General features: G+C 35.1%; 1 protein-coding gene across 1 annotated transcript in view; it reads right to left on the reverse strand.

Moving 5' to 3' along the window:
• Positions 1–15,528, reverse strand: part of LOC149790189 (uncharacterized) — a 43,004-nt gene that overhangs the window by 16,685 nt on the left and 10,791 nt on the right. The window contains exons 6-11 of the mRNA XM_089973179.1: positions 13,929–14,041; positions 13,511–13,637; positions 12,398–12,546; positions 10,993–11,034; positions 6,448–6,537; positions 5,723–5,803 (exon numbers count right to left, since the gene is read on the reverse strand). Coding sequence (XP_089829305.1) covers positions 5,723–5,803; positions 6,448–6,537; positions 10,993–11,034; positions 12,398–12,546; positions 13,511–13,637; positions 13,929–14,041 — 602 coding nt within the window. The remainder of the gene's footprint in view (positions 1–5,722; positions 5,804–6,447; positions 6,538–10,992; positions 11,035–12,397; positions 12,547–13,510; positions 13,638–13,928; positions 14,042–15,528) is intronic.

Genomic DNA, 15,528 nt, shown 5'->3' on the forward strand with positions numbered 1-15,528 from the left:
AAGTCCACGATGTGGTGACAAATGTGACATTTTTTCTTTCCTCGACATACGTGTGCCTTGGTACTATTGGTACGTATGCCTTGTCCACACGTAGGGCACAATCTCAGGAGTTGACAAGCACATTTCTTCTGTGAACCTTGTGTTTTCAAATGTTGCTGGTAACAGGTAGGGCTGACAAACGTGCGCAGACAAGTTGAACAAGGCACTGGTTCTTCGCTCAGACAGGGTGGAGAGGCCAAACATCCTGGGCATTTCCATCCACAAGACTTGTGTTGCTCTCGATTGTTATAACCATAATCACATTTCTCACAATAATAACCGTATCCCAGGAATCCAGTGATACTGGTAATGGTATCGAAATGTTCATCGTGATGATGGCCTTGAAACAACAGAGACCCACGCATTTCTTGAGGGTGCACTTTCAAGGTGTAGCGTGGAGCTAGGGCATCTTGCAATTTTTGCATCTCACGAATGCCACAGGGTGTGTCTTTGGACAGGCCAGCTTGTTGCAACAGGAGTTCTGCTTCGTTTCGTTGTTTGGCTCGGTCCGATTGTCGAATAGTTTTCCAGGCTCTTTTCCATTCTGTCGTGTCGTTCTTGTTGGCATAGGTTCGTCCCACCACGATGGCTCGAGCTAAACACATCTGGTCTTGAGGGTTGTTAATTCGGACGAGACTTGTTTTGGTGTTGCGAAAGTCGTCCACCAATAACATCTTTTTGCGTCCAGTCCCTTGAGGAGGAGAGACGTGGGCCATTTTCAGTGTGGCTTTACCATCGGTGATGTCAAACTGGTCATTAGATTGTTGTACGTGTTGAATCTTGTCCATGACTTTGGAAGGGGTTAGTTCTGCGGGTCTGCTAAACTCGATCCAAACAGGGTATTTCAAACCGTCGTGATCTATGGATAGTGTCAAGCGATGGTCTTCTTTAGCTTGACATTGTCGCTTGAGTGCGGTGAGCAAAGAATCCCACATCTCGGTGATAAACCCTTCTGCTTTCTCTAAGGGTACGTCGGACTTGAAATCTTTAAACTTCACCGTGTAGGTGTAAGCCGTGGTTCTAAATTTTCTAGAGGAGCGCTTTTCCGTCTCTCGAATGGAATAGTACTTTTCAGGGTTGACTAAGGGTGGTGAACTTGGTTTAGAGGGTTCTGATTCTGGTTCACTCATGTCCTCTTCAAAATCACTGGCATGAATGTGTGCCAAGATTTCAACCCTGGTACGAGGCGATAGATCACGTTTCTGCCTCTTACTTTCTTCTTCTTCTTCTTTCTTCTCGAATGAATAGGATCGTTTCATCTTGAGTGAAAAACGTCAAATGACTAAAGTTTAAACACCATAGACTAATTTATAGTCATGACAAACCAGCGTATATAAAAGGGTGTGTGTCTTGTCCTTTCACTATTCATTTCGCTCTCAAACCGAGCACAACGATGGAACAGACTACCCAGATGGAACGTTTCGTCAGAGCTTTGCGAGGGGTCATTAGAAAATTCTCTTCAGACCAGCCTACGGACTACTCTCCTTCCTTTCGAGATAAAAGTCAGGATACTTGCTATATCTGTCAGAAGAAAGGGCATTGGTCTTCAGAGTGTCCAGACCGTCAAAAAAGAAAAAAAACAGGGGCTAAAAAAGACAAAAGTCAAGATACCTGTTATTATTGTAAAGAAAAAGGACATTGGTCTCCAGATTGCCCAAAAAAGAAACAAGAGGAGTCAAAAGAAAAGAAGGATTCTTCAGAAGAAGAGAGGGATTCTTCGGAAGAAGAGAGGGATTCTTCGAAAGAAGAGAGGGATTCTTCAGAGGAAGAAGAGGAAGAAAGAAGACAATTCTATTTAAAAGAGGCAAAGAAACAGGAGAAGAAAAGAAGAAGGGAAGAAAATGAGGAAAAAACGGTGAAGAAATTCAAAAAACAGAGAGACTAAACAAGGAGAAAGAAGAAGTCAATGAACTTTTAATTAAAGTGTTCTGTTGTGAATTGTGAATTGGATTGTAACTATGGAGAAAAGAATACATTAATGATATAAGGTAAGTGTCTTTGAGTTTTGATTTTAAAATAAGAAGCTACACTCACGCACTCATACACTGACACGTACTATAAGGGTAAAATGGGTGGGGTTTATTTTTGAGTTATTGGCAAATTGAAATTGTATTTCTTTTCGAGAAATGTGGGTGGCCCTGAAAAGGGCCTTTTTTCTTTATGGTGTAGGAGTGAGTTTAACCAATCAACTTTAACTGCCTTAAGCCTTTGCCACGGCCAAGGCCTACTTCTGATGATTGGGTTGAAATCACTAAGGGTGGTACGATAGGCTTAGTCACAGGGTTGGCGTGTTTAGCTCGGGAAGGTCGTATTCTCTTCGGTCGTGATAAAGAAGTCTGATACATTTGTTTCAGACTTCTTAACTCCGCTAAAATGTCCAACAGTACCGTAGCCGTTTGATTTTCACCCTCTTGTTTCTTTGCTACTACTTCTTCTTGCTGTTGTTGCTGTTGTTTTTTTCTTACCTCTTCTTGTTGCTGTTGCTGTTGCTGTAGGAGAAAAGCTTGTTCCGCTTCCTTTTGTCGTTGCATAAATTTCTCCAATTCTTCTTTCTGTCTCTGTCTAAAATTCTCCACTTGCGGTAATGAAGAATGAGACGAAGGTTCCGGAACAAATTCTTGCGAGGTAAGAAAATCCACAAAATCCCAATGTACCTCTTCTGAAAGTAAGTCCGGGTTCCCTTGGGCGGTCTCCCCTGCTGGTGCACCCCAATGGATCGTTTTCTGAATTTCCGTCATGTTGAATCACTGTCGCATAGATTGACTGCACACAAGCGCTAGCGAATCTATGTAGACCAACTAACGTCACAGACTAATCTCTTCGGATTGGATGCGGGCTGACTGAATTTTGTAACGCGTGTTTGGATTGGTGAATGAACTCAATCCGTTTCAATCCTACCTCTACCTGTAAATAAGCGCAGTTCAGTGCATTGATTCACTTGTTCTCGTCGCTTCAAGATGTGGACCGATGTGCAATCTTCTACGCTTGTGTCTTCCATGATGTTCCGGACGGACATACCCATGTATGTCCGATCCAAGTGGACCGTTGTCCACAGGACAAACACCAGCCTGTGGATACGTAGGATCTACGTAGAAAGACAAGGATGACTCAAAAGAGTCCTGATTTACGGTCCTACAGTGAAACGCAGCCTAAGGACAAGAAGAAGACCAATGCGGTGCCCTTTATGTTAATGGATACATTAACATAAACCCAAAGGCCCTTTTCAGGGCCAGCCATATTTCTCGAAAAGAGAATGACTTTATTCAATTGCCTACCCCTTTTTGAAATTTAAATTTAAATTTAAATTTTAAAAAAATTAAAAAAAAAAATCCCATGTTCAATTCCCCTTGAGGCTAGAGTAGCCCAGGGTTTTTTCTCCATGTTCAATTCCCCTTGAGGCTAGAGTAGCCCAAGACTATTTCCCATGTTAAATTCCCCTTGAGGCTAGAGTGGCCCACGATTTTTCTCCATGTTAAATTTCCATTGAGGCTAGAGTGTCCCAGGGGTCTCTGTAATGCTAATTCCCATTGAGGCTAGGGTATCCCCATTTACTACTATCAAATACTAAAATGCAGCGATTTATCTTGTGCGTGGGCACGTCTCTTGTCTGCTAATTATTAATTTCTCAGACCCTGTAATGAACACGAATTATGTCACTGTAATAAAAAAAATTACCCACTAATCCATATTATCCTATGTGCATTTGAGGGTAACCCTTCTTGTATGTGGTCTCCCACTTAACACATGCTTCTGTCAAATTTTCACAAGGTCATAATTGCTTTATCTTACACTGAATTTGATTTTCCTCTTGCTTTTAAGGTGTTTGCGATGTGCTTTATTTGAACATGATTCACGTTAACTATCAACATCCGACTATACCTGCTCTTCACGTATAAAGCTAATATGCATATTTTATAAAAGAGAGAAAATGTCCATCCCGTGCCCATCTAGGCGGGAAAGGTCTATCAGAGCATCGACTTGATCCAGGGCTAAAACCTCCTGCATTATGTCGTAATTGTTCGTCTTGAATTCGTCCTCTCATGTGTCCTCCTTATCGTCGTTATTACTTATTCTCTTCTTCTGCGCTTGTCTTTTCCAGTCGTTTTTCTATTTACGCACATTTAATAGGGGCTACGTGATTTGTGACTTATTTCATTCCAACAGCGGTTCCTAAAGTCGTTTTATGGGGCTATATGTTCAGAGTCCCAAAACATATAAAATCAAAGGAAGACTAAATAAGAAACATTACAGAATACAGAGCATTGCACCACAATACTGTGCTTGAAAGGGGAAGTAAGGCTGGCTCTTTCTCTTGTACACTGATATGTCAGGAGTTATTTTTAGTTAAAAACTGTAAATCGATGCCAAGTCTTCAATGTTTGATCTACCGTGCTCGTCCACTTTGTGCTTTTGTGACTTGGTGAAAATTTTCATCTTTTTATAGCTAGCAATTTCTCCGTGCCTCCAGTCCTCGATTTTTTATTAGCCCTTCCGTGCCTCCAGTCCTAGCATTTTTTTAGCCCTTCCGTATCTCTAGTCCTCGTGTTTGTTTTAGCCCTTCCGTGCCTCGATTCCTCTCGGTCTTTTTAGCCCTTCCGTGCCTCCAGTCCTCGCCTTTTTTTTAGCCCTTCCGTGCCTACAGTCCTCGCCGGATTTTTTTTAGCCCTTATGGTGAGGTCCGATAGGTCCTTGTGAGCGACGTCATTACATGTAAAATTTATTAATGTTTGATAAACCTTCTTTGTTTGTATATTTCATAATATAATTGTCTACTACAAAACTGATGTGCGTGTCTTTGTCCATCGATTACTAGACCCATCACCAAGTGTCACCTAATGCAGACACACTGCTCATTGATTATTAGACATTAAACCACGTGTCACTTAATACAGACGCACTGCCCATCGTTCATAGACCCTTCACCATGTGTCACTTACAAATTACAGACTGCTCATCGATTCCTAGACCTTTCACCACATGCCACTTAATAAAGATACACTGCTCATCGATTCCTAGACCCTTCACCAGGTATCACTTAATACAGATAATAACTAAAATTAAAAACGTTTGAGAAAAAGTTTCTTTGACGAAAGTGTTGATATTGAGAATGTATTGCGAACAATTCCATACGTAATTTACTAAGTTAACGGTTTACACATCAAGTCTTGAAGTGCATCGGTGGAAATCGATGTTTGAGTCTTGAAGTGCAACCGATAAAATCGATGTTTGAGTCTCGAAGTGCATCCTTTGAAATCGATGTTTGAGTCTAGAAGAGCATCCGTTGAAATCGATGTTTGTGTATAGAAGTGCATCCGTTGAAATCGATCTTTGAGTCTAGAAAAGCATCTGTTGAAATCGATGTTTACATCAGTACAGCTGTGAATATTCTTCTTTATAAATTCAAATTGATAGTATTGCCAAAAATGTCTAATTTCTGTGAATGCTCATCACCTATATTGATACTTATGTATTTTACTCTCTTGCTGTGGTTACAGTCTCACCCCTGAAAACGCAAAAATGTAGGTTGGAAAATTATTTTATTTTATGAGTGTTAACTGTTTTATAAGCTTATTATTTACCTTTCATTTTATACGTGACAAAAGTATGGCATCGTAGTTATACAATTCTGTTTTCATTGAGTCCGATTTGGAGTCAAAGGTCCATCCATACTCACGTTACTTACTTTGCCTTTTCTTTTCTTCTCCACTGTTTTGCCACCTTCCAAATCGTGATGATTCTGATTAACTACGTCGAATTGTTGTGGCTAAAAGTATAATAAAGATAAATTAGCAAGATGAAAATAGCTACATAACCATTATATAAACAACAATAGCTACGTCCATATAAAAATTACATAAACAACAATAGCTACGTCAAAATAACCATTACATAAACAACAATAGTAGCGTCCATATAACCATTACATACACAACAATAGCTACTTCCACATAACCATTACATAAACAACAATAGTAGCGTCCACATAACCATTAAATAAACAACAATTGCTACGTCCACATAACCATTACATAAACAATAATAGCTACGTCCACATAACCATAACATAAACAAAATAACTACGTCCATATAACCCATTACACGAACAACAATAGCTACGTCCACATAACCATTACATAAACAACAATTGCTACGTCCACATAGCCATTACATAAACAACAATATCTACGTCCACATAACCATTACATAAACAACAATATCTACGTCCACATAACCATTACATAAACAACAATAGCTACCTCCACATAACCGTTACATAAACAACAAGCACATGGTTAGATCCTATAGATTCAGTGTTCGTTATTTTTTGTGACGAAAGAATGGCATCGTAGTTATACAATTCTGTTTTCATTGAGCCCGATTTAGAGTCAAAGGTTCATCCATACTCACCTTACTTACTTTGCCTTTTCTTTTCTTTTCCACTGTTTTGCCACCTTCCAAATCGTGATGATTCTGATTAACTACGTCGAATTGTTGTGGCTAAAATTATAATAAAGATAATTTAGCAAGATGAAAATAGCTACATAACCATTATATAAACAACAATAGCTACGTCCATATAAACATTACATAAACAACAATAGCTACGTCCACATAACCATTACATAAACAACAATAGCTACGTCCATATAACCATTACATACACAAAAATAGCTACTTCCACATAACCATTACATAAACAACAATAGCTACGTCCATATAACCATTGCATACAACAAGCACATGGTTAGATCCTGTAGATTCAGTGTTCGTTATTTTTGGTTGACAGCTTAAGAAATCTAAGATTTTTATGCCGACATAAAGGAAATGAAATAATGTCATAAATGTAGAAGAGTGGATAAATAAGACGAAACATATATCGAAGGCACAGTTATTTCTTCGGAATCACGTGCATGATTGAAAGGATAACTTCATAAGGAAGTTCTAGATAGAATCCGAAAATCATTAAGCTCTATGTTCGATTACAAGACATTAAATACACACCAATCTCGCTTCTGTTCTAGCACGAGGCATAAAATACACACCAATCTCGCTTCTGCTCTAGCACGAGGCATAAAATAAACACAAAGTCCGCTTCTGCTCTAACACGAGGCATACAATACACACCAAATCCGCTTCTTATCGAGCACGAGGCATAGAATACACACCAATCTCGCTTCTGCACGAGCACGAGGAATAGAATACACACCAATCTCGCTTCTGCTCTAGCACGAGGCATAAAATAAACACAAAGTCCGTTCTGCTCTAGCATGAGGCATAAAATACACACCAATCTCGCTTCTGCTCTAGCACGAGGCATAAAATACACACAAAGTCCGTTCTGCTCTAGCACGAGGCATAAAATACACACCAATCTCGCTTCTGCTCTAGCACGAGGCATAAAATACACACCAATCTCGCTTCTGCTCTAGCACGAGGCATAAAATACACACCAATCTCGTTTCTGCTCTAGCACGAGGCATAAAAAACACACAAAGTCCGTTCTGCTCTAGCATGAGGCATAAAATACACACCAATCTCGCTTCTGCTCTAGCACGAGGCATAAAATACACACCAATCTCGCTTCTGCTCTAGCACGAGGCATAAAATACACACAAAGTCCGTTCTGCTCTAGCATGAGGCATAAAATACACACCAATCTCGCTTCTGCTCTAGCACGAGGCATAAAATACACACCAATCTCGCTTCTGCTCTAACACGAGGCATACAATACACACAAAATCCGCTTCTTATCGAGCACGAGACATATAATACACACCAATCTCGCTTCTTCTCTAGCACGAGGAATAAAATACACACCAATCTCGCTTCTGCTCTAGCACGAGGCATAAAATAAACACAAAGTCCGCTTCTGCTCTAACACGAGGCATAAAATACACACAAAGTCCGCTTCTGCTCTAGCACGAGGCATAACATACACACAAAGTCCGCTTCTGCTCTAGCACGAAGCATAAAATATGCTCACATTCCGTTTCTATTTAAATAATATATTGTTATCAGCCTGTAATTCCAAAATGTTTCTATTTTCCTTTCCTTTCATTTTCCATTTTCCAGCCAAATAAGGCATACAAAGTCAGTAGACCAGTTTATTCCTGAGGTACACCTTATAAACAATTTTGTCAAGGGATATATATATATATATATATATATATATATATATATATATATATATATATATATATATATATATATATGCTTACACTGCTTAATAGTATTTATTAAATAGAAATAGGTAATATGTATACTTTAAATGTTTAGATAGTGTGTTGCTCATTTTATGACCTCGAGGATGGCTATGCAGACATAATTTTCCATCACTGACGCAGTTGTATTGGCAGCAGTTACTGATTGGGTGTATTTCGTGCTGAAATTGTAGCAGTTGTTTCGGGAGTTTTGTGTGTCATAGGGAATGACGTAATCAAAATAATTTGTTTTTTATAAATGTGTTATCCTTCTTAAATGAAGATTACCAGCGTTAAGAGACCTTGGCAGTTTACACATATTTCTAGAATCGTACAAGGCCCCCTTCAAATAAAATTAACATATATTTATACCATCGTACAAAGCACATTCAAACAAAATCAACAAATATAACTATCGTCGTACAAAATCTAATCAGCACATTCTTATGTTATCGTAATAGGCCCCGTTCAAGTAAAATGCACACATATTTCTCGTATCGTATAAGGCCACTTAAAAAAATCAATATTACATATGTAGTTATATCCACTACGATTCCTCATATTTGTTATATCCACTATGTATTACATTTCTAGGTATACCCACTATGTATTACATTTCTAGGTATACCCACTATGTATTACATTTCTAGGTATGCCCACTATGTATTTCATATTTAGCTATATCCACTATGTATTACATATCTAGTTATACCCACTGTGTATTACATATCTAGTTACATCTACTATGTATTACATATCTAGTTATGTCTACTATGTATTACATATCTAGTCATATCCACTATGTATTACATATCTAGTTATATCCACTATGTATTAAACATGTAGTTATATCACTAGGATTTCTCATATCTAGGTATATCCACTATGTATTACATTTCTAGATATACCCACTATGTAATTAATATTTAGTTATAACCACTATGTATTTCATGTCTAGTTATACTCACCATGTACTACATATCTAGTTATATCCACTATGTATTATGTATCTAGTTATATCCACTATGTATAACATATCTAGTTATATCCACTATGTATTATATATATATATATATCTAGTTATTTCCACTATGTGTTATATATCTAGTTATATCCACTATGTATTACATATCTAGTAACATCCACTATGTAATACATATCTCGTTATATCCACTATGTATTACATATCTAGTTATATCCACCGTGTATTATATATCTAGTTATATCCACTATGTATTACATATCTAGTTATATCCACTATGTATTATGTATTTAGTTATATCCACTATATATTACATATATAGTTATATCCACTATGTATTATACATCTAGTTATATCCACTATGTATTATATATCTAGTTATATCCACTATGCATTATATATCTAGTTATATCCACTATGTATTACAAATCTAGTTACATCTACTGTGTATTACATATCTAGTTACATCCACTATGTATTAGATATCTAGGTACATCCACTAGGTATTAGATATCTAGTTATATCCACTATGTATTAAATATCCAGTTATATCCATTATGTATTACATGTCTAGTTATATCCACTGTGTATTAAATATCCAGTTATATCCATTATGTATTACATGTCTAGTTATATCCACTGTGTATTACATATCTAGTTATATCCACTATGTATTACATATCTAGTTATATCCACTGTGTATTGCATATATAGTTATATCCACTATGTATTACATATCTAGTTATATCAGCTATGTATTATATATCTAATTATGTCCATTATGTATTGCATATCTAGTCATATCCACTATGTATTACATATCTAGTTATATCCACTGTGTATCATATATCTAGTTATATCCACTATGTATTACGCATTTAGTTAAATCCACTATGTATTACATATCTAGTTATATCCACTATGTATTATACATCTAGTTATATCCACTATGTATTATATATCTAGTTATATCCACTATGCATTATATATCTAGTTATATGCACTACGTATTACATATCTAGTCATATCCAATATGTATTACAAATCTAGTTACATCTACTGTGTATTACATATCTAGTTACATCCACTATTTATTAGATATCTAATTACATCCACTAGGTATTAGATATCTAGTTATATCCACTATGTATTACATATTTAGTTATATCTACTATGTATTAATTATCTAGTTATAACCACTATGTAATACATATCTAGTTATATCCACTATGTATTACATATCTAGTTATATCCACTATGTATTATATATCTAGTTATATCCATAAAGTATTAAATATCCAGTTATATCCATCAAGTATTACATGTCTAGTTATATCCACTGTGTATTACATATCTCGTTATATCCACTATGTATTACATATTTAGTTATATCCACTATGTATTACATATTTAGTTATATCCACTATGTATTACATATCTAGTTATATTCACTATGTATTACATATCTAGTTATATCCACTGAGTATTACATATCTAGTTATATCCACTATGTATTACATATTTAGTTATATCCACTATGTATTACATATCCAGTTATATCCACTATGTATTACATATCCAGTTATATCCACTATGTATTACATGTCTAGTTATATTCACTATGTATTACATATCTAGTTATATCCACTATGTATTACATATCTAGTTATATCCGCTATGTATTATATATCTAGTTATATCCACTATGTATTATATATCTAGTTATATCCATTATGTATTATTTATCTAGCTATATCCACTATGTATTACATGTCTAGTTATATCCACTAGGATTTCTCCGCCGCTTTCCTTCTGAAAAAGAGAAAGTTGATGATGAGATAAATGGTAAGTTCATACTGAAAACACGTATTCAGTAGCATGCGTAAATATTTACCTCCTTATGATGCATATATGTATGTATCAGTACATTATTGAGCAAATGTATGCCTCATTATAATGGATATACGCATGTATCAGTACTGTAATGAGTGAATCTATCCCACATTATAATGCATATACGCATGTATTAGTACATTATTGAGTAAATATATGCCTTATTATAATACATATATGCATGTATCAGTACAGTAATATGTGAGTCAATACCTCAATATGATGCATATATGCATATATCAGTACGTTAATGAGTAAATATATGCCTCATTATAATACATATATGCATGTATCAGTACAGTAATGAGAAATTTATGCTTCATTATAATGCATATACGCATGTATCAGTACATTAATGAGCAAATATATACCTTATTATAATACATATATGCATTTATCAGTACAGTAATGAATAAATATATACCTTATTATAATACATATATGCATGTATCAGTACAGTAATAAGTAAATCTATACTTCCTTGTAATACATATATGCATGTATCAGTACAGTAATAAGTAAATATATACTTCCTTGTAATACATATATGCATGTATCAGTACATTAATTAGGAAATATATACCTCATTATAATGCATATTCGCATGTATCATTACAGTAATGAGTGAATCTATACCTCCTTATAATACATATATGCATGTATCAGTACATTAATTAGTATATCTATTTCTTCATTACAATACATATATGCATGTATCAGTACATTAAAAAGTAAATCTATGCTTCTTTATAATACATATATATTAAGTCTATGATTCGTTATAATTTGTATATACATGTTTCACCATATTAATGAGTAAATCAATGCTTCTTTGTAATACATTTATATCACGTATCATTGTATTAATGACTAATCTTAGAAAAAAATTGAAATGTTACGGATAATTGTTACGAGTAAGTGTTGCATTCAAAACATGGGCTGCTAGATGAGTATGATGAAACAAGTTGCTCATGATAAAAACGTCTTTCCTTTGAATTACATGAGTATTTTCGAAAGATTGCTACATTATATTATAATTAAATTGGAGTATGCCCATTTCGTTATAGCGCCCCGTTTTAAGGACTTCTTAGATGTGTTTGAATACTTGTTTGATTATTTGATCTCAGTGCAATGGAAATTTTTCTTAACCCTAAACAATTAGCCAATTACTAGGAGCAAACGTCACGGAGTGAAGTGTTAGTGAATTTTCATGATGCCATCGTTCAATTTTAGTTCTCATGCTAGTGTATTTCCTTATCGTAAGATATCAAATATAAATTACTGTTTCCTTGTAGGAGACTTTATTTTTCTTGAAGTACAAGTAGACGATGACACTCCCAGTGACGATAAGCAAGACAATAACAGCGATGAGACCACCTAACCAGCCAAGATCCTCGGAGGCCCGGGTGTCTGTACTAGATTCATTAATAGCTACAAATGAAAATAAGTAAGCGTGGGTCAATCAAGGGAACATAATATATATATATATATATATATATATATATATATATATATATATATATATATATATATATATATATATATATATATATATATATATGGCACAACGAAAAGAAGATCAAAAACATGTTCGACGGCTGTAACAAGACTTTTTGCAATTTAAATAACCCAGTATTTAATTCAAAATAAGTTAAAATGTCTTTTTGATAATGTCCCCTTACCTCATTTAATAATTAAGCTAGCAATGCCATCACAATGAAGAAAAATTATTTCTGGCATATTTTTTTTAAACAGTACAAGATGTCAAAATAAATAAAAAGTATAAAGGTACTCACGACAGGTTGCTGAATATAGAGAGAAAAGCGATATTTATCAGATTTGAATAATACTGTTTTACTACAGATGAATTCAAGCTACAAAAATAAAATGTACTCATGAAAATAAATTTTAAAACATGCTTAAAATTGCACTGCTATGTTCAGTAAGGATATCTATGTGTTCAAATAAGGATATCTATGTATTTAAATAAGGATATCTATGTATTCAAATAAGGATATATATGTTTTAAATAAGGATATCTATGTATTCAAATAAGGATATCTATGTATTCAAATAAGGATATATATGTTTTAAATAAGGATATATATGTATTCAAGTAAGGATATATATGTATTCAAATGGATAATTGATATAAAAATAACTTTTCAATCTTGATCTTTTTCCATTTCAGTCATTAACCCAATGTACATATTAGCTAGAATGATAGTTGTGTTAGCACATTTCTATAGTTTAATAACTGCTATATACAACTTAAACATGTGACATAATTTGTTACTGGGAAAATGAATACTTTGACACGCTTGCCGCAGGGATTAATACAAATGTTTCTTCCCATACGGATATAAATACAATTTGAACAGTTTGAAATACTTGCCATATGGAGTGAAAATAAATGTTTTTCCCGCTGTAGAATTAGCGTTAGTGGGCGTCTGTGAACTGGAGCAGGACTGGGGGCGCTGGGAGGCATACACCAAGCTTCCATATCCAGAAAAAGAAAAGACCTGCAGATACACACATTTTCGGTATTTAGCAATTTCTCAACGTATTTGACATACCGTCATGTTATTGTTTGTATCCAATGACATACCTATTATTTTTTTCCTCATACTTTCCTGAGATGTTCAGTAATAGGATTGCTACGGACAAGTTCGTGTTGGTCTTTATTTATAAATTCTAAACCTTTCGTTTGCACCTATTTGACGCAATTTAAGAATCTCTCTCTCTCTCTCTCTCTCTCTCTCTCTCTCTCTCTCTCTCTCTCCATATATATAGGAAAAAGAAAATACACTCACAAAACAGGTAAATTGGTACGTATTCGAACTGTCCACGCTAGTGTCGTTGTTGAATGTAATGAGATAGACGTAGGTTCCGGTTCCAGAGTACATGCATTTCAGATTGCCTCCGCCTGTAAGAACAATAGCGTGTGGAATTCGAACATATATATTATTTTCATATTCGATACGATACTATATGGATTCCGGCTACCAGTTTGTTTGAATCAGTACGATCTCGCACCATTTCTGATGCACAGTGGATCACACCGTTCCGGTCGTAATCACACCCAAGGTGAATGAATAAAAACTTGTATACATTTGTGAAAATAAAATGTCTCCAAACAAAGCATTCTGGACATGCTCAAGTGTTTCAAGTCAGTAGATCCAACAGGGAACTATTACATCATAAAATGTTTGATGAAATTTGCTACCCATAACACTGAAAATGTTTGAAAAGTACGACAAATCAAATTTTAATTGAATATTTTCTTGAGATGAAATGTAAGTACGAATTTGTGCAACTGCATATTGCAGCCTTTACACATAAAGTATAATAATTTGTTCTTCGTTATCATTATATGATTAGATAATGATGGTTGGGTATTTAATTATGTGTAAATTGTACCTATTCACTCACAAAGTAATTAAATACCGAAGGAGTGATTAGGTAACTTGTACACATCAATAAATACCCAACCATTATCATATAATCATCGTAATTCCAATATACTTCCTTTCTGTGATCAGATCAGCAGATTTAATCAACAAAATATTCACTTTTAGGTACACCGAAGTTTTCTTTCTTATATAAAAGTTAGTTGATGATATTTAAACCACGATCAGAGCACACCTCCCCGCTGCTCTGTACCCTACACTGGCTATCCATTCGATCCAGAATCAAACACAAAATTTGTTCTCTGTGCTACATTTCACTGTCGGACTCTAGTGCAACATACCTGTCTGACCTCACTCATGTGTACACACCAGCAAGATACTTACACTCCTCTTCTGACGATGGTATGCTCATTATTCCACGTATGAAAATAAAGTCATATGGACAGCGTTCTTTTGCATACCAGGGCCCAGCAACGTGGAATGAATTGCCCTCTGAACTTAGACACAAAGACACAGTGATCACATTCAAGAGGGCTCTCAAAACTCACTTATTTCGACAGCAAGAACAAAGTTAAAGACCTAATAATGTTTCCTACCTGAAGTATTCTCAGCATGTTTTTTATTTTTTTAATGTTTTTTCTAATTTCATGTTGTTTGTTTTTGTAATAATATTATTATGTTTTTTATCTTATAGGTGTTGTCTAATGTTGTAAAGCGCTTAGAGCTTCTAAAGATTAGGCGCTATACAAAGTCCTCATTATTATTATTATTAAACCAGGTTATTCCTTTTTCATAACTTTAATCTTGCGTACGGCATGTGTTTTTATAGCATCCGTTGTTCTTGCTTTCTACATATTTCGATCTTTCGAAAGCAAAATCGTGCCCATTTTAATTGAGATCCCTTGCTCGCCATATGACCCTGACCTTTAATAACTGCCGGTGAAACATTGTCGAAGCAAAATGCAACATTGTTTGAACATTGGTTTATAAAGCCTGCCGCGTG

Source organism: Sinohyriopsis cumingii, chromosome 10 (assembly GCF_028554795.1).
Source record: "Sinohyriopsis cumingii isolate HCF-2022 chromosome 10, ASM2855479v2, whole genome shotgun sequence".
NCBI lineage: Eukaryota > Metazoa > Mollusca > Bivalvia > Unionida > Unionidae > Sinohyriopsis > Sinohyriopsis cumingii.